This window comes from Prinia subflava, chromosome 1, assembly GCF_021018805.1.
Source record: "Prinia subflava isolate CZ2003 ecotype Zambia chromosome 1, Cam_Psub_1.2, whole genome shotgun sequence".
Lineage (NCBI taxonomy): Eukaryota > Metazoa > Chordata > Aves > Passeriformes > Cisticolidae > Prinia > Prinia subflava.
The window spans coordinates 21,481,447-21,501,088 of record NC_086247.1 but is presented as its reverse complement, the minus strand read 5'-3'; the positions used below and the strand labels follow the sequence as shown (position 1 = coordinate 21,501,088).

The window sequence follows — 19,642 nt, the reverse complement described above, 5'->3', positions numbered from 1 at the left end:
GAAATTGTTTGCAGAACAGGGTCAAACTGGACAAAGCTCTCAACTTAGTGCTTACCTTAGAAAAGATTTGAAATTGTCAGAAACACCCCACTTATATAGTTTAAATAATACAGTTTCTGGGTTATTGTTGTTTTTTTAAAGGATAAACACTGAAACTGACATAAAATACTTTTAAACTATCAACAGGAAGTATTTCAATGAAACTGTAAAATCATTTAAGTTGGAAAGGCCTTTAAAATCAAGTCCAACCCAGTACTGCCAAGTCTACCACTAAACCATGTCCCTAAGTGCCACATCCATGCATCTTTTTAAGACTTTCAGGGATGGTGACTCAGCCATTCCCTGGACAGCCTTTTCCAGTGCTTGACAACCCTTGCCATGAAGCAACTTTTCCTAAGATCCAATTTAACCTTCCTGGCACAACTTGAGGCCATTTCCTCTTGTCCTATTACTTGTTACTTGGGAGAGAAGACCAACGCTTGGGTGGTGGTGAAAAATAGACTTCTCATCTTAATTCAAGACAGGACAAGAACTTAAATCTAATTTTAAAAGTGTTTATGAAACAGCAAACCCATTTCTTCTCTTAGTATATGCCCAGCTCCTGCTGAGTAGGAAACTACAGACCTGTGCCACCCCATTAGCTGAGCAGTAGTCCTGCCCTGAAAAATTACTAAAATTTTAACACACCCTGGGAGGAATGTAGTGAATGGAAGTTCCTAACTCCTCTAGAGCCCTAGGAAATACCAGTCTTAACATGTGAGAAATGAGGCAAATTTTGAATGGTGATTCTAAACAGGAGTTGTGCCCACTTTCATTGCTGACAAGTTTCAAGTGACAGTGGGGGGCAGAGCTGGCAGATTTACTGTGGTTTTCATTCACATGTCAGCTGATGGATGTGCAAAACTACTGAATTTTATATGAATGTGGTAATCTGTGCAGAGCAAAATCTGCCAGAGTAAACAATTGCAGCTGGCACTGAAGTCAGTCAAGGGTAAGTCAAGAGGAAGCCAAGCTAATGAAGGACCATCTTAGCCCAGCAACAGAGGAGCTGTTATAAAAAGTGTGTGCTGGTGTAATAGTGACAGAGAGGCCTTTGGAGACTTGGAGGCTCTGGAGTACTGTGTGTCCCTTTCCATGTTTTAAAAAAAGACATGTTTTCTCATACACGCAAAATGCCTGTGAGGCCCCATCCCACAGGTGAGCAAACCAAGTGGTGACTGTGCTCTGTGCAGCTGGGCACGTGTCAGGGTGTGGGACAGGATCCCCACTCATCAGGTGACACAGGACTACAGTTGTTGTAATTCCCTTTGGTTGTGTGAGGGAGAAAGAAAGCTAGATAAGTGTAACCTATATTTCATAACTAATTATAACGTGCATTTGTAGCAACCACCCAAAATTACATTTAAACCTTTTCATTAATACATGGAAGAAGGAAATATTTAAAGCAATGTAAATAAACCCAGAGTTAAGTAAGGCTTTCCTCTTAAAAATTTGTTACATCCATTTTCTGGTTACTTATATAAAATTATTCAGTTATGAATAATACCTTTAGATGTAGATCTATCTCATTTGAGATAGATCTACATCTAAAGGTGTAGTTCTGAATATGGTGTCTATTTAGTAATGATGCAAACTGGAAAGAGTTTTAAAGATTATCTCAAACAAGTGGAAAGTTGAAGAGTTAAAATGACAGCTTATTACTGATATTTATCTCAGTTGGAACTGAACTGCTAAAAGTCACCATCAGAATATTTGGTGTTAGACATCTAACACCTGAAAAACATAAACTGTGCTTACAGTCACAGACTTGAGCAGTGCAAAACATCCTGTTTTCATGGCTGCTATGTAAGTTTCTTATTAAATGGAAAACAAAGTGCAGGATGAAAGGTGGAAACGTCCATCAGAAAACCAAGTCACACATAAGGGAATGGGTGAGGTGACAGTAGGAGTTTTGGATTCATTTTTCAGATATTCATTCTTCATCTAACAGTTGGTGATGTCAAAGGGTTTCCCCATTCTGTTTTGCTCTGATCAGATTTACATTCACTGAAGAGTTGAGCTGATAAAAAGTCAGGAGTGTCATGATGGATTCCCATGTCCCAGGAGATGGCAAAGCTAACAGCTGACTCCTGACTCAGCCACACTGCTGGCCAGCAGGCTCTTCTAGCAGGGAGGTTATACTTCCTTTGTCCCAACCTTTGGGAGAATTTCAAGACAGTTTTTGATCTCTTACCATTTTTTGAACAGCCTTACTGGGAAATTTAGAGGCTAAAGAACAGCACTGAGTTCATTTCACTGAAACTATATAGAAGCACAGGCTTTCTACACACTGTTGAGATAGAAACAAATTTTCTTTACAAAGGTCTTGTGAAGAGATAACCTCGGCATTCCCCTGTAAGCCTGTTCATTTGGTTATTGCCAATATGAGTCATTGTAAATGCAGCATTCAGATTGGCAGTTCATCTAACCAGTACAATCCTTTGTCATTTTAAATCATGCAGAACAGCTTTGTTTAAATATTATTACAAATGTTGTCATGTACATTTTTTTAACGATTAGTACAAATCCTTAAAATGAAAACAACAACTCAGTCAAGGCATCAGATTGTCCCTGTTATACTGTGGCACTTTTCTAATTGTTTCCATGCAAAACTATCTAGCAGCTTGTTATCCAAAGGTCAGAATAATGCCCAAGCAAGGACAAACCCTCTGAGTGTCATATTCATGGAATGCTAGATGACTTCATAGTTATGAAATTATTTCATTTCTCATGATAATTCCTGACTTGCCAAGTTAGTGAATTTTAAGAACTCTGAGAGCAGATTGTAAGATAAATGTGAAATAATCCATACTTCTGGAGTCAGGGACTTCCCTCCAGGCATTAGTTCATACTTGACTTACTTGACTTACTCTTGGGGATAAAATGAGTTAGGACAAGGTCTTAGATACCACATTCTCTTACTGGGAAAGAAAACCAACTTGCACAACTTTGGCTGGCTCATGTTTCTTGTTACACATGCACTAAGAAGCAGCGGTTGCCATGAAATACTTTATTTAACCTCTGCAAAATGTTTTTTTAGTATGGCAAGGCAGTTCAGTTAAATGAAAATAAATAGTTTTAAAAGGATTGTATTTCTTTTACATTCACATCAATAAATTTCTCCGTTTTTCTTTTGCTAATTAAGCATAGAGATGCAGTAATTGCCCTTTTAAATTATTTAACACAATTAATATATATAAGCATAAAATATTTTTAGCAATAGTTTTATAATGTTTTATTTACATTTAGAGTTAATTCTATTATTAATGCAACTACAGGCTAAAATTTTTAAAAATTCAATTTTTTTATGTTACAAAAAGAGCTATAGCACACCAAGGATGTGGATTTATCATCTCTTGATGGTGTCCCTCCAACTGTTGGGCTTCACTTAAAGCTCCTTGCTTCCTTCGTTTTTCCCTGCCCGGATCCTTTACATTTCAGGGAACCTAACCCTTCCCTTTAAACTTTCACTCTGATTCCTGCAAGTCTCGTTAGCTTGGCTAATATTTCAGTAATAAGTCTGAGCTCCAATGCTCACTTTTCTTCACCGCTTCATCCCCCACGTTTTCCTCAGATTTCATGAGGTTTTGGCCCCCCTTAGGGATAAGACACCCCCAACTAGAGAGTCCCTTTCCGAGCTGGGGTAGGTCCAAAACTGATGGTATTTGAGGCTTAAAGCAATTCTATCTAAAGCTGCCAAATTTTGTGAGTTCCTTTTGTAGATTTTAATGAAAGCTAGAGGTCTGCTAGATATCATTAAAAGGGAAGAGAAGATACATCATCCCAGTGTTCTACAGACAACACTGGCTCCTACATTATTTTTGGATCCAGTCTGCAGTCCTTATCTTGATCTTCACATTGTTTTGTGGGATGGGCCCCAGTTACATCAAAAGTCATGTTTGTCTCCAAGACAGCTGTGTTTTTTAGATGAAGTGGAGCATATGATACATAGGGTGAAACTCTGAAGTTAGAAGAGATCAGATCTTCCTAGTAATTTACTCAGAGTTAAGGAATTCTGTCTTGCAAGACAGTAGGCAATTGGAGGGTCCCACTAGGGGTCACAGCAAATGTAGAAACCAGATATCCGTATGAGAGTCCCCTGAATGTATTCTGCAGAGATTGTTTGCTTATGAACAGACAGAAGAAATTGTCTATAACATGCTAATTATTACTAGTTGTTTTCCCCACACTCAAGCAGAATCCTCTGAGGAAGCACAGACTGAGGGATTTAAGTTCATTTGTGTGCTTCCTATGCAAAACATAATGTTGCATAATAGAAGCTTTTAGAATTAGCAGCTCTCAAACTGTTCTACAGTCGCCTTCCAGGGTTACAGTAAAAGTTACCTGTTTTCACTTTTCATCAACTTTAACTTGAAACAGCAGATATAATGGATAAAAATCAGTTCCAATGTTGAACTGGGCAATGACTTCAATGAGAATGTGGTTATAAATAAAATGCATTTCTTTCTTATCAAAGTAAGTAAATATGCCTGAAACTCTGCCATTTTATTACTACTTAAATAGAATTTGAGGAAAAAATATATCTATCACTTTTCTGATCATACACTTATAAAGTCTTGAGTAGATAATAGTACTGGTTAGTACATTATTGATACATCCACTGAAGCACAGTTTAAATTTTTCTTATTTCAAATAGTGTGTCTGTCAACACAAATTCTGGATTTAGTAAGCTTACTTTTTAAAGGCTACTGGAGTTTTACAAATAGCAAATTTGCTATTTAAGAATCTCCTCCTCATTCTCCTACCAAAAAAAAGACTGAAGCGAAATTTTGATTCATATTGCAGCAGGAGCACAAGTTATTTACTTGGAAATTATTTACTTCCAAGTTGCAATTCTTTCAGATATTGGGCTATATAATGTGTAAAATTATATGCAGTACTCTGTGGGTTCCAACTTAGAAACTGTAACTTATATATCAGTTGTTATTGGGATATTTTCCCATTTTACTGTTTAGGAATGTTACTGGTTCTGTGAACAATCTCTTGTACTTTACGCAGTCCTCCCCAGGTCATTAGAGAACAACATCAGGCAAAAAAAGTTGTATGCTATTTTATACTGTTCAAGTAGTGAGAAGAGTGTTACTGCTTTTGGGGGGGGGTCTTGCATTTTAAATCAATGCTTATACTGTTTTACATGTAATTGAATTTCTAGATAATACCTAGGTGAGGCAGATAAGGATTAGTACTATCCATGAACACTCATAATGTGGTTACTGTTCCTTGACCAAAAGACTCTTCTGCAGTGTGTGGGGTGAGTTTGTACCTGTGAGGTTCAGGTCTGCTTTGCAGACCTGCAATGTTGAGGTTCACAACATCTCCAGGAGCCCCCAGGGTCAGAGTTTATCTGCCAAGTGTGACCTTTTTTCTACTGGCCACCATGAGGGTGATGGAAATTGCATTTTTCCATGCTCTGTACTGGCTTTCTGTCCTACAATGCTGGTATAGAACTGGCCAGATCTCCCTGGTCACATGAGAAAATGAAGCCAAAGTGAAATTCAAGCTGTTCTGGTGGCCATTGCAGCTGACAATGTGCAGAATAAATATTTCATTCACTGTTTTTCCAAATACTAGTTGTCTTTATTGTTGTCAGTCCTAGTCCTAGTCAAGAGCCACCTTGTATTGTGAAAACAGTAAAAAATACAAATCAAGCTTCTCCTTTAATTTTTCAGTTAAAAATTTCTTTAGCTTCAAGTCTTAGAATTCAGCTCCTATCTCCAGAACTACATTTCCTCCATGTTGCTGCATTATCACAGCTTTTGTTTATTTATTACCACAGCTTTTATTTTACTATCTTTTAAAATAACAAAGGCTTCCACAGAATTAACTGGGTCCTCACTTCATTTTTCCCAAACTCTCAGAGTTCACAGCAATTACCCTTGTTCCCCCCAAAAAACCATTTTCTAGTTTCACTTAGAAGACAAATACAATCTAAAGAACCTTGGTGAAACCAAGTTAAATCTAGTGAATCTACAAGCAGAGTAGAAATCAAATTTGCATCACTTTGAGGGCTCAAGCTTTAAATTACTTGTACAGATGGAAATTGATGGCTTTTCTGGACAGGCTAATTCTTAGTCTCACTTTTAATCCCCCATTTTAGTCTTCATGCTTTGTCATATGACACACAGCTTTATTTACTCAGATCATATCCTTCACTCACACATCTAGCTGAAAACCTAAGTAAATTTTGAGGAGCACATAGAAACATTCTGTGAAGAGGCATGATAAAGATATTCTTTATTTTAAAGATATAGCTTTTCTAGCCATTTGCTAGAAAAGTAAGTAAGAGTAAGAGTAGTAAGAGCAGCTTCATCCTAATCTGCCTCCCTTGAAGTAATTTCTATTCCTCTCAAAACAGAAATCCATAATGGCTAAGAATTACAAATCCAAACCCCAGCCAAGTCTATTCAAAACAAAACTCTCTGGGTTATCTGCTGGTATATTTCCCTGAAAGAAAATGCAGAAATCAAATATTTACATGAATGAGTGCCTATCTTCATGTATACAATAGATAGTCTGTTTAAATTCTCTCTAAGCTACAGATTTTCACTTATCACTGGATTGTATGTCTTAGAATGCTTTGAAGTTCATTTTTTTGTAACTTAATGCAATGAATTCTCTTTTCTCCTAATATATGTCCCATACCTAGCTATATTTGTTGAACTTTTTGAACCGAGTGTCTCATAAATTCTTAGAATTAGCATAAAGCTTGATAAATTAAAGACTTAACAGCAATTATTGCAAATCTTTAGTATCAGTTTACTTTGATATCTGTTTGGTCAAAGCAAGGTGCAAATAATACCAAGGTTCTGGGTGCAATCCCTGTATGAGCCATTCACTTCAGAGCTGGACTTTGATCCTTGAGTCCCTTCCAATTTAGAAAATTCTGTGAACCTGTAAATCTGCTTTCTGCTAAAATAATGCTAATGTCTGATTACTTAGTTCTCTAAAATCACTGCAGTTTTAATTTTCTGCCATATATCTCTGCGTCACATATATCTCTGTGTCATTTGCTGATTATTTCTAGCCATCTTTTCCAGAAATCTCACATTTAAATAACTTAATCATCCAGAGATCTTTTTTTGTTTTCATGGAATGCTGAAAAGTAAATGTATACAGCACCCAATTCTTATACTGCTAAGTCATTAATACAAATATATTAGATATCTTTAAAGTAAATTCTGAAGGCTGTATCCTTCATGTTTACCAATATGCAAATTGTATGTTTGTTAAAATAAGAAAATGTCAATATATGATAATTGCGCTTTATTTTTCTTTCTGAGCCTTGAAGTTAAATGCAGACTAATCACTACAAAGAAAATTATTAAGGCAGCATTTGGGAGCTAATGACTGCTCAGGGAAAGCTGACAGCATGTTCCTTGGGAACATTCAACTCGTGAGCAAAGCTGTTTATACAGGGTGGGAGACATCCTAATGTTGTAGCTACATGCAATTACTAATCGTCAATTATGGCATTACATGACATCTATCTTTGGAGCCTACAGTATTTTGTTGGCCCACAGGCTGAGACTGACCACTTAAGTACCTTTGCTCATTATTTGGCTGTCATTTCCAGCTACCATTCTCTCCAAAGTAAACAGTTTTCTTGTTTCTCCTAATTTTCATATGTGATGAGATTTATTCCCAGCTGCCTCTGTAAGAAACTGAACAGATTCCAGCCACTGCAATTTGGTTTTTCTGTTGTTTTCTTTTTCCTTTTCTTTAATACTTCAGAATTGAAGTGACATGTTTGTTTATGAGTTTGACTATCCTGGTGTGCAGCCTCCTTGAACATAACCTTGAATATAAATCCAGATGCCTGTCCTTGGACACAGGGGCACGTATCAGCCTTTGTGCTTCCAGCATAAAACTCATTTGACTCTGAATGCAACAGTCATCACTCTTGCAAATTCAAAAGCCACCCACTGAATGGATGTTATTGTTCTGTGTGTAACTTGTGCTGAGGATACCACAAATTGCAAACAGGCTACTGAGTTGTAATATCTTTGAAAGTTATTGCTGTGGTTGTTTCTTAGAACAATGAAGGAAACCCCAACATCCAGCCCTTCACTAAGTCCAACTGACCAGACCCATGGTGAATGCTATCTCTTTCTGGAAACAAATCATAGAAGAACACAGTATTTACAAGTTTCAGTTTTTGCTAGTGTAAATAATCAATCTTTGGGCCTGATTCTGTTCTCAATTACTTAAATTAATTAATGACAGATGTCCAAAATCAGAGTGAAATTCAACCCTTAAGAAAGAATTCCCACAAGGCCTTCATATGACTGTTTTAAAGAACTTAAGTGATGCTTAGGCTCTGTGCTGGCCCTCTGCAAAGAATAAATTTTACCCAGAATGCTTATTGCTTTGATCCCTTATATATAACTCACATCCTTAAGTTTGCACAGCCACAAAAGATCTATACAGAGCTAAACAGCCAGATCTTCAGCTGGTGTAAATTTATGTAACTTCATTGACCTACATGGAACAGTACCAATTTTCACTACTCTGGCTTAAAGAATCTCCATGGGACAGAGGTAAGTGCGTATGGTGGGTAAATGGATGAAAGGCTCTTCAAATGATGAAAGACTCTATTGCTCTGGAAGTGATTTAAGTTAAACTGGAAAAAAGCCACTCCTTTTCCGGAATAAATCACATAGGGAGCATAATTACGCAGTTAAATTTCTTCTCATGCAGTCAAGCTTGAACTTACCACCACATTTGTGTAAGAAATGAAATGTTTCCCATCTCTCAGCAATATACCACATTCTACATTTAACAGACACATACTTGCAAGCTATACAAGTCCTTCTTTATTTTCAAAGAGAAGGGTATTTGTTATTTTCAGTCTTATTCTGAAAGCAAAAACTATGGCATGGACCTACGTTCCATATCACCTTGCTGGTAATAGAAGGGGTTTCTAGAACAATTTCAAAGGCAGTGAAGAAAATCTCTTATTTCCTGTTTTATGCTCTCTAGTCTACTTGCCCTTTTTTTGTGAACAGTTGTGTGCCTGGATGTTAAATATACTGTTAAAGCAGGTAATTTATAGAAATGCATGACTCAGAGCCATTTTATGGTATTGTTGCTTCTTCTCATTGTGTCTGAAATCGCAGAATTGCAGACTGAATGGATCATTCAGACAACTGGTGTGCTTAGCATTGCTGAGATTTCAATCCAAGAATATTTCTCTGTCATGGGAATTTATATCCTACTGCAAGGCGCTTTTCCCCTCCAGTTATGTATTAAACTAGTAATTTCTTTCTTTCCAGCTGTTGCACATCTGCATTGAAGGCTGGGGAAACTGGCGGTGGTCGGAGCCGTTCAGTGTGGACAATGCAGGGACCTTCATCCGCACCATTCAGTACAAGGGCCGGACAGCAGCACTCATTATCAAGGTTCAGCAGCTCAGTGGAGTGCAGAAGCAAGTAAGGATTTGATCCAGTTGGGAAAAAATAACATGAGTAATTGAAACTGTTGCCTGTTCATGAATTAGTCACTTTGTTATTTATCCTCTCCTATTAGGATCTGCAAAAAACAAGTATAGCAGTCTTTTGGGGCTATTTTGGGGAATTTTTCCAACTTTCGTCTTTGCTTTGGTATCAATCTTAGCACTTAAAAGCTCAGTTACCAACATGTATTTTATATGCTCCAGTAAACATCCCTTTGCGTGGTTCATAAGTTCTGACAGTACTAAGCTACACAATCTCTTACATGTTTTAAGCTCTTGAGAAAGAGATTTTTCTCTTAATTTTTTTTTAAGAAACTGTTCATAATACATTCTGAGTTGTAATTCAGGCCTACATGTTTTTTAAAGTGAAGGAATTACCAAATTAGCATATGAAAATGAGCTGCTGTGCAGTAACTTTGCCTTTACTATTTTTGTTAGAGATGTGTAATAACACTGCAGCCCTTCTGCCTGCCTTGGCAGAAGCCAGAGAATGTGGTGGACAGAACATGCTCAGCTCATGGATGTGGCAGAGCTGTACTGCACAACAACAGCACAGCTGTCCAGACAGGAGCAGTGCCTGGGGACACTGAAAGCCCTGCTGAGTTTTCATGTGGTGGGCTGTAGCTGTGGTGTGTTCCCTCCTTCAAGAAAAAAGAAATTATGATGGTTGGACAGGCTGGACAGGGATGGTGTTCCCTGCTGTAGCTTGGAACAAGTCAGATACATCTCTACAATAAACAATTCATGCATGACGGACAGCAGCAACACCGAGTCTAATTTGGTTATTTGCTAGGTGCGTGCATATAAATACGGAGACATACTACAGTCATTTAATGAAATTATAAGCTTTAAAATGGCAGACATACTGTCAAAGGTCTGGATCATTGGCTTGGGATGGGAATGTGAGGTATCAGTAGAAACCTTTCTGAAGTACATCCCTGTGACTGCTCAGAAATGTCTCAACATTCAGAGACCATCACAGACCAAACCAGAACTGTCAGCCATGGGCAGTAGTGCTGAGTTCAGTGGGAAGGAAAGTGGATACTTTACGTGTTTCTTTCAAGCATGGATACTGCCTTAGCAATATCTCAAGCATTTTAATGCCTAGATTTCTATTGGACATACATTTGGCCAATAAAAATAATGTTTTACCAGTCACTGCCTTCAGCAGTGCTTGGGAAAATCCAAAGCAGGGAAATTGTTCTTCTACAGGTTTTCATTCTCTAATTCAATTTTGACTTCTTTTTTTTTTCACAATTGTTTACATAAGAGCTGTATTTTTTGTGTGTTTTAGATCCTAATCTGTGGAAGACAGACAGTCTGTAGTTACCTTTCTGAAAGTATTGAACTAAAAGTGGTTCAGCATTACATTAGTCAAGAGGGACAGGCTGTTGTTAAAGAACACATCAACTGCCTTGCAGCGAAGCAGAAATTGCCTTCATATATCCTAGAAAACAATGAGCTCACGGAGTTGAGCGTGAAATCTACAGAAGATGAAGACTGGTCCCAAGATGTATGTCTAAGTTCTAAACACACAGAGCACAGCACTGTCATTCAGGTATGACTAGAAATGAGTATCTGGAATAGAGCGTTAAAAACATCTGAGAGAACTGAGCACTTTGCATTTAGCCTTCTATGTGATATAATGAAATACTGAATGTTATCATCCTGAAATAATGTTGGTGTAATGCTGATCTTTCTACAAACAGGTACCATCTTCAAAGAGTTCAATTACATATGTGTGGTGCACAGTTTTGACTTTAGAGCCCAATTCACATGTGCAGCAGCGATTAGTAAGTACATTTAATGTGTCTGAAATCTAAATGTTTATGCCTTATATGTCATATAATAAATTAAGGTCAGAATGACACACTGTAAAGATTTATCAATAGTTTGTTTCAACAGCTGTAATACTGAAATAAAATTGGCTTTAAACTGATGTATTTTTTTCTTTCTGTAGATTGTTTTCAGCCCTCTTTTCATTGTAAGGAGCCATCTTCCAGACCCTATTATCATACATATAGAGAAAAGAAGCCTGGGACTGAATGAAATGCAAGTGATTCCAGGGAAAGGACAAGAGAAAGCGCTGCAAAATATAGAACCTGATCTTACACACCACCTGACTTTTCAAGCCAGGTAAAATACGCATTTTCCTTGAAAATGGTTCATTTGTATGGAAAAGAAAAAATTATTTGCACTTCAACTTCTTCTGCATTTTTTCCAAAAGTATGCCATGCCCAGAGGGAATACGACAGAACAAGCACATGTAGCTGAAATGATACCAGAGGAAATATTAAATTTGGTATAACTATCCTAAGCACACTGCCATTTGTTTAATTAAGCAGTCCATATTGTTGTGCTTTAAAAAATAAATTCCTGAATTATCTTGAAATGTTTTTTTGGGAATTATGAAGAGTTTTTAGGGTCATTACAATGTTGTAACAAATCCACATGCATGTCAGTAAATTCTCAGGAACTTGTTGGACATCGTAACTTGATTCATCCACGAATACCATGAGAATGTTCTTGCTGCAGAGCACACTTGGGAAGCCTCATTAGAGAAAATGTTAATGCTAATCTTGATCTTGTTGTGTGACTGAGTCTGTTTTCAATGACAGGGAAGAAGATGATCCATCAGAGTGTGCAGTCCCTATCTCAACCACTCTGATTAAACAGATAACAACTAAATCCCACCCGGACGGCAACGTCAGCCAAGTGCTCTCTGAGTTCTATGGCAGTGCTAGTCCTGCCCAGCCTGCATGGCCTTACAATAGAAAGGATTCAGACAGGTAATTACTTGCTAAACCTTCTTCATGACTGTTGCATTGCCTTTCCAAATAAACTGAAATCACATTCTGGAAGACTGTATGTGATGAACATTGAATATATTTTCAGCAATTACATAATCCCTGCATGTAAACTGCAGAATATGTGGCAGGTGGGGAAAAAAATTAGATCACCCTCAGGGCTGCCCTTGTTTACACTGAGAAGATTGCATCAGTATGGATTTTTTAAAAATGGAACCATTTTTTGTGAATGCACTGTCTTTACTGCAGCTCTAGAGGCTGTTGTTTATTCAGCTGCTGTTTGTTTCAGTAGAGAAACAGGGAGTTGCTGTAGAAGTAGTTGTTGGGGAAATAAAAAGGAAATGTGGTTTGATGACTACAAAAGTCACAGGTTTAGCTCTGAAGGACCGTGCTAACTCTGTTGAGGCTTTTATTAATTGAGATTAAATTTAGATTAGATTTAGATTGAGCTTGTGGAGTTAAAGATATGCCTTTATAACCTACACCTATCTAGATCTTTCTGACAGCACCTCAGTGTGTTCCAGAATGATGAGGTAAGAAGAGAAGTTTTTCTATTTCACAACCAGAAAAGCCTTGCAAATTTCTGAAAATGACACCTTGGAATTTGTAATCTTGAATTCATTATTCCTTTGACTTTATGTTTTTGCTTATTTGTTTCTGGCAGCAATGAACAGCTCTCCCAGTGGGATAGTCCAATGCGGGTAAAGCTGTCAGTGTGGAAACCTTGTGTTAAAACTCTGCTGATTGAACTCCTGCCCTGGGCGTTGCTTATCAACCAGTCCAAGTGGGACCTCTGGCTGTTTGAAGGAGAGAAGATTCTTCTTCAAGTACCTAGTGGGAAAGTAATTATACCTCCCAACTTCGAGGTAACTTTGCCATTCACTTTACTAGGTACAGTTCTGCTAAGCACACTGATTCTGAAGGATGGTTATTACCCCAGATAATTGCCACTTTCCAGTCACTGTGTGTGAGTCTGTTAGTCATCTGATGAGGACTAGCAATAACAATAGGAATTCACCACACTGACTGGGTCACCGTGTGGGTAGCACAACATACTTGGTAGCAGTGTTTGAAAAACAGCATCCTAAAGATGCATAGTTAAAAATTGTCTGCAGGACGCTATAGGAGGAAGGCCTTCATTCCATCAGCAGCCTTCTCCCCTTCCTCTCAGTTCAGCCAGATTCTGCAACATGGGTGTAAGGCAGCAGCCCACAAAAATTGCTATGAAGGCCAAGTAAAGACTTTGGCCTCTGCTGTGCCAACGTGTCACTTGGGAAATTGTTGACCACAGTAGCAAAATTGACAGCCTGAAAGGAATGTTTGGTTTTAGAGCACTTTATGTTATGTTATTTCATGGCTTTTAATGTTACCAAGAAAAGTTGATAATGACACAGAATGAATTACAATAGAGGAAGATTTTTTTTAGAATGCCTGCCTTCCCTAATTCAGTGTAACGGATCTTCCCACATACCTTGGCCATGCACATTCTTTTTTATTATAACTCTGATATTCTTTAGTTTTGAAATAATTAGGGTGATTTGACACAGCATCTTGTTAATTCCAATTGAGCAATCTGATACTTCCTGTTTATTCTGTCATCTTTTTTCCCCTCATGTATGTATGTTAATAAACAAAAGGTCTGCCTAGGAACACATCTCAGTGTAGATCACGGCCTTGATCTCCTGTAAGGATCAGTTCCTTATCCACCTTGTGGTTTCATCTATCCTTGTACCACACGAAAAATCACAGGGAGAAAGGCAGGAAATTGTACTCACTGCCTACTGGAAATTGCCTTTAGAACAGTAGTAGAAATGTATCAAATTGTGAACAACTGATAATCAGTCACTTTTTCACTTGCAGGAAGCTTTCCAGGTTGGAATATACTGGGCAAACACTAATACTGTGCACAAATCAGTGGCAATTAAACTGGTTCATAATGTGACCTCCCCAAAATGGAAGGATGCCGATAATGGGGAAGTAGTAACGTTGGATGAAGAAGGTTTTGTTGAAGCTGAAATTAAACTTGGTGCTTTTCCAGGTCATCAAAAGGTTAGAAGAAAATTATAATGATTTGTAACTTTATCATGTAAAAACAAAGTCATATAGCAGATAAAACAATCAAATGTATGCAGTGTGAAAGCTTCTCCCTAATTATGTTAATATATGTCCAACATAAAGAGAATATAAACAATGTATGAAATATAATTTAAAGAATTAGATTGCCAAAAACATCCTGTGCAACCCATAAAGATAATACAATATCTCCTGGAAAAAGAATTAATGAATTCTCAGTTGTGTTTGGATAACATTGACAGATGCAGCTTCAAAAGTACATGATGAGGCTCCACTTACAAAGTGCATAAATATAGAGAGGATTTCTTTGATTAGAAAGCAAACAGCAATGCTATAGTTACATTTCACTACCTTTTGTGGTTCTGTGTGACTTCATCACAATTTTCGTTATCTTACAGTTGTGTGAATTCTGCATTTCTTCCATGGTTCGACAAGGTATACAAATTCTACAGATAGAAGATAAAACAACAATAATCAATGATACGTCATATCAAATCTATTATAGGCCACAACTTTTTCTTTCCAAACCCCACTCGGGAGAAGAGGTAAAGCACTGTAGATAGTGGTTTTGTTTGTCGTCTGTGGAAAATGGTTGTTTACATCTGTATCTGTATTTAGACAAGCTGCGTATAGCAGAGCTTGGAACAGAAATCTTTAGACATAATAATCATAAAGTAATTTATATCATTTAGAATACTGAATCCTGGGTAAATGCAACTCCAGTAATTAACTGTGTTCAGAAATCTGTGCAAGCAGCAAATTCTTGCACATTGCAGAATTAGTTCTGCCTGTTCTCCATCTGTTCAGGCACTAATGGCCATTTCTGTAAAATAGGCAGTGTAATCCATAGTAGCTGTTGAAAATGTTCTCAGAATTTTTACTGGGTTTGCATGTAGAAGAGGTATATTGGCCTGGCAGGCTGAAAACGTTTTGTTATCCTTTTGGGAAGATTCCAGTTATCTGAGCAAAGCTGCAGAACTAGAGACATGCCCAAAGTTTATGTATTACATAAACTCCATCAAATTGTGAATATCAGTTTTCTAATAGCCTCACAGAATATTTAAGGGCTAGCTTGCAGGAACCAAAATGTATGCATGGTCAATATATTTTAATCAACCATTTATACATATTTATTGAAGATTACATTTATCATGAAATATGTGGAAAGAATTCTCAGGGTCAAACTTACTTGAAGAGCTGGCGGATCAAGAAATTTTTAAAGTTTCTGTTTCTGTATTGTTTTTCTTTTGCTTTAGTTTTCTTCACATCAGTATCTACAGTTGTGTATCACACATTTTGTGGCAGTCTTATGGGAACTGGGAGAATGTTGAGGCTAAAATCGACTCTTGATTTTGTAACTCTAAGTGAATTTTGTTCACGCAGTTGTGTTACAGGAATGTAACTTGATTTTGGTAGAGCTGTTGTGGTACTGAGGGATGACTAGATCACAAAGTCACAGAATTACAGAAGGGCTTGGGTTGAAAGGGACCTTAAAGATCTAGTTCCCAACCCCTCAGCATGGGCAGAGACATCTTCCACTAGACCTGGTTGCTCAGGACCCCCAGATAGCTGCGCTGCAAACCTATGACCAAAGACAGAATTTGGCCAAACAGCCTTTAATGCAATGGACTTAGTGCAGCCTTCAGTAGTTGTGGTCATTGCTATTTGAGAGCGTTCTGTCCAAAATCGACACGAATAAACCTTCTTTTAGGAGCCAGCGTGCCGTGCTACCACACCTTTTTTGTTTGCAGGACCTCCACGCGGCCGACGGCGCGGCGTTCAGCGTGGGCCCAGCCGCGGCGGGCTCGGTGCCCTGCTGGGACCTGCTGTGGGAGCCGGGCGGCGGGGCGGGCGCCGCTGGTGGGGACAGGCGCGTGGAGCTGAGCTTCAGCACCGGCAGCCGCCAGCTCTGGAGCCCCCCGGCCGTGGTGAGCGCGGAGCTGGCCAGGCAGAGCGTGGCGGTGCCCACGGCGACACGCGCGGAGGGCGGATTCTGCACCAGGTACTGTGCGAGCTGGGCCTGAGCTGCAGAGCCTCAGCTAGCCAGAAACCGTAAGAGAATAATGCAAAAGGCAAAGTAACTCGTGCCCCCATATGCAAGTCTTACTTTAGTTTAAAAATTGGTATCTTCTGATGGTCTTGACGCTTTTATAAATGGTTTAGTGACATGACCATGTACAAGTTGTCCACATTTTAGAATGTATGGCCTGCTATTTTTTTCCGTGCATGCAAATAAGAGCATGAAAAGGGGAATTAATATTATATTGGGGAATTAAGTTTTTTTTTAATTTGTGAACGACAATTTAAGAGTTCAAGGACAGTGTGTAATAATACAATACAAAAATTTAGGGTTTGTTTATAAAAGGTGGACATACATTTTTGTAAGCATAATAAGAGGATGAAGAAGAAAAGACAAAAGGGATGAAACTTTTGAGATTACAGCAAGGAAGGATTTCAAGTTTTAAAGCTTGAACTGTGCAGTTGTGCATTCTCCTTACAAACTTATGGAACCAGCTAGTTAAAAATAGCAGTCCAGTGACTTGTCAGATGAGCAGCTTCATTTCTTGAACCTGATATCTGAATCTACTCATGCTTATACTGGTACGATCAAGAAACAATCTGCTGAAATTAGAGAAGCTACATCAGTATATATTACCAGAGATGTGATCTTTCTCTTGCCTGGAGGGCTTGATATTATTCAAACCCTCATACAGTTCCTCTGCAGAGTCCAAGAGGTGTCATTTATGATACTAAAGATTCTCACACAGATTTTAAAAAAATTTAATGGAAACAATAAGGGAAGGATTCCTTATCATTCTGCCGCAGGCATAGAGAATCTCATGTACCTAATCAAAATTTCAGACTTTGCATTTTTTTAAATCACCATGAGGTTAAGGGATTTTAGCAATAGCCAATAAATTTATGCACGAGAAAAAAAAAATTATGTTCATGCATGAAAATATTTTATGTAGCTAATGAGTAGAAGTAAATTCATTTAATCTCATTTTGGGAACTGATGTAGTGATGATCCATAACATTAACATTTAAAAGAGCAATAGCATTGTGGATCATTCCAGGGGAGCAGTCAGTTAGAGTTACATATTTGTTCAAATATCTTTCATGTGTACCAGAGAAGTATCCATGCAAATTCTTCTGGAAAATTTTAAAGATTGATGTTGAAAATTTAGGCCTACAATCTCCTGTTTTTAATTTAATATAAATCTCTGCTGGCTAGAGCTCTTATCTTGTAGACACACATGTTCAGTTTAACTCATGAGTACTCTCCATGAAGCAATTTCTTCTCTCATGTTTTTTAGGCTATTTCCACGTGTTCATTTGTTGAAGTGGAGATGTGTACTTGCCTAAATGTAGATAAATATCTATGGACTTGGAACTTGATCATAAAGCATCTTACAGATGCTAGTTTTGAATGTTTTTAATTGTTCAGGATAATAATACGAAAGGATTTCATCCAAAGCAGGCATAATCCAATATATCTGCTTCTGTTTTAGAGCTATAGCACTGACTTATCAAGAGCATCTTGGTGTGACATACCTAACACTTACAGAAGATCCTAGTCCTCGTATCATTATCCACAATAGGTGCTCCATTCCATTACTTGTAAAAGAGAATTTCAAAGGTAGGTACTATGCAATAATCAGAAACAGTGCACTGTTGTAGTATCACTTATTTTACTGTATCTCCAGTCCAAAATTGAGTTCAGTGTGTGTTTTGGTTATAGCAAGAATTTGATGCTCTCATGAAGGTCTGTGTCAAAGTGAGAGACCCTGGAAGCTATTGGAGTTAAGTGTGAGGTCAGGAGTGTGAATTTAAATATTTGTCTCTGGACTTTGGGGTCTCCCTGGTTCCGGCTGTCAAGGTAACTCAGCTGTAGGAAATCCATAGGCAGTGCAGTTTTGTTGACATCAGTTTCATTCCATGGAACATTTATATTTCCTCAGACTTGCAAATGTAACAAAAACATACTGTCAAAAGTCTGGTTACAGTAAGTTAATGTCATGATCAGTAGAACATTATTTCTGTAAAACTTTATGAAATAGAAAGAGAAAAGGAAAAACCCCAGACATGTAATATTCTAACCAATAGAAAAGCAATGTTTTTATTCATTAGGAATATTTCAGACAGAATGTTTCTCATTTGTGCAGGCATAGATGAGTTTTGATTTCATACAGGTTTTAGAAAGCTCTGATCTTGTATATTTTATAAAATTCCAGATACACCAAAGTTTGAAGTTTACTGTAAAAAGATTCCAGCTGAATGTTCAGTTCATCATGAACTTTACCATCAAATCTCCAGCTATCCAGATTGCAAAACAAGAGATTTATTGCCCAGTATTCTCCTGAAAGTGCTGTCATCTGATGTAAATGAATGGAGTGATTTTGTGGACATCAACAACCAAGGAACACAAGTAAATCATTATAAACTACTTCCTAGTTAACCTAGTTAACTATTTCCTAATTGTCTTTCTGACCTGCACAGTGCATTGTTCCTCTGCAATAAGTGTATCCTTTCTGATGGTTTAAGGGGTTTTATTTAACTCCTGGGAACTCTCCTGCCTAACTGATACCCTTCTGTGGAAGTTTTAGAACACAGGCTATCTTCTTTACTGTCTCTTTTTTAAATAGCTAGATTGAAAGTAGAAGCTTTATAACACTGATTTTTTTCACTTTTTAATCAACCTGGTGTTGCCTGGAAAAATCAGTCTTGAAAATATCTGGGCTCTATAAGGAAAAGAATGCCACAGGATGCAGGAAAATGTGATGACTTAATTATCACAGAATTTTTATCTTTATATCTTGCAGGAATCAGCATGGTCATTCTCCCTCTGTGTCTTTACAGAAGCTGCTCATGTCTTTCTAAAACAAAACAACCCCTCCCTTTTCTTCCCTTCTGTTATTTTTTTCTGGGTCTTGAGGTAAATGAAAGCTTCCTTGACTGGAGTCGTTCTTTTTGATGGGAATTTTTTCCATCTTTGAAGTCATTAGTTTACATGGAATCAACATAAACTGCTTGGCTCTTTGAAAGAAATACTAGTTTCAGATGTTCTCCCTGGGCACCAATCACAAAATGCTCTTGATTATTGAGTGTTATGTTATATAGCAAGTAGTTCAGTTCCATTCAGCAAGCCACTCAAGCAATGCAAGGTTTCAAATTTCAGTCATTAATGTTATGCCAGACCAGGGTTCTTTATAAGTATCTGGCTCCTAGAAGGAATTAGATGCTAAGACAA

The 19,642-nt window shown here is 37.8% G+C and overlaps 1 protein-coding gene across 6 annotated transcripts in view; it reads left to right on the top strand.

Moving 5' to 3' along the window:
- Positions 1–19,642, top strand: part of VPS13B (vacuolar protein sorting 13 homolog B) — a 422,459-nt gene that overhangs the window by 375,814 nt on the left and 27,003 nt on the right. For all 6 annotated transcript variants that reach the window (XM_063390273.1, XM_063390281.1, XM_063390302.1 and 3 more), the window contains exons 44-54: positions 9,333–9,488; positions 10,806–11,069; positions 11,221–11,304; positions 11,472–11,647; positions 12,130–12,300; positions 12,983–13,184; positions 14,179–14,367; positions 14,790–14,936; positions 16,143–16,393; positions 17,904–18,031; positions 18,627–18,820. In XM_063390273.1, coding sequence (XP_063246343.1) covers positions 9,333–9,488; positions 10,806–11,069; positions 11,221–11,304; positions 11,472–11,647; positions 12,130–12,300; positions 12,983–13,184; positions 14,179–14,367; positions 14,790–14,936; positions 16,143–16,393; positions 17,904–18,031; positions 18,627–18,820 — 1,962 coding nt within the window. The remainder of the gene's footprint in view (positions 1–9,332; positions 9,489–10,805; positions 11,070–11,220; positions 11,305–11,471; positions 11,648–12,129; positions 12,301–12,982; positions 13,185–14,178; positions 14,368–14,789; positions 14,937–16,142; positions 16,394–17,903; positions 18,032–18,626; positions 18,821–19,642) is intronic.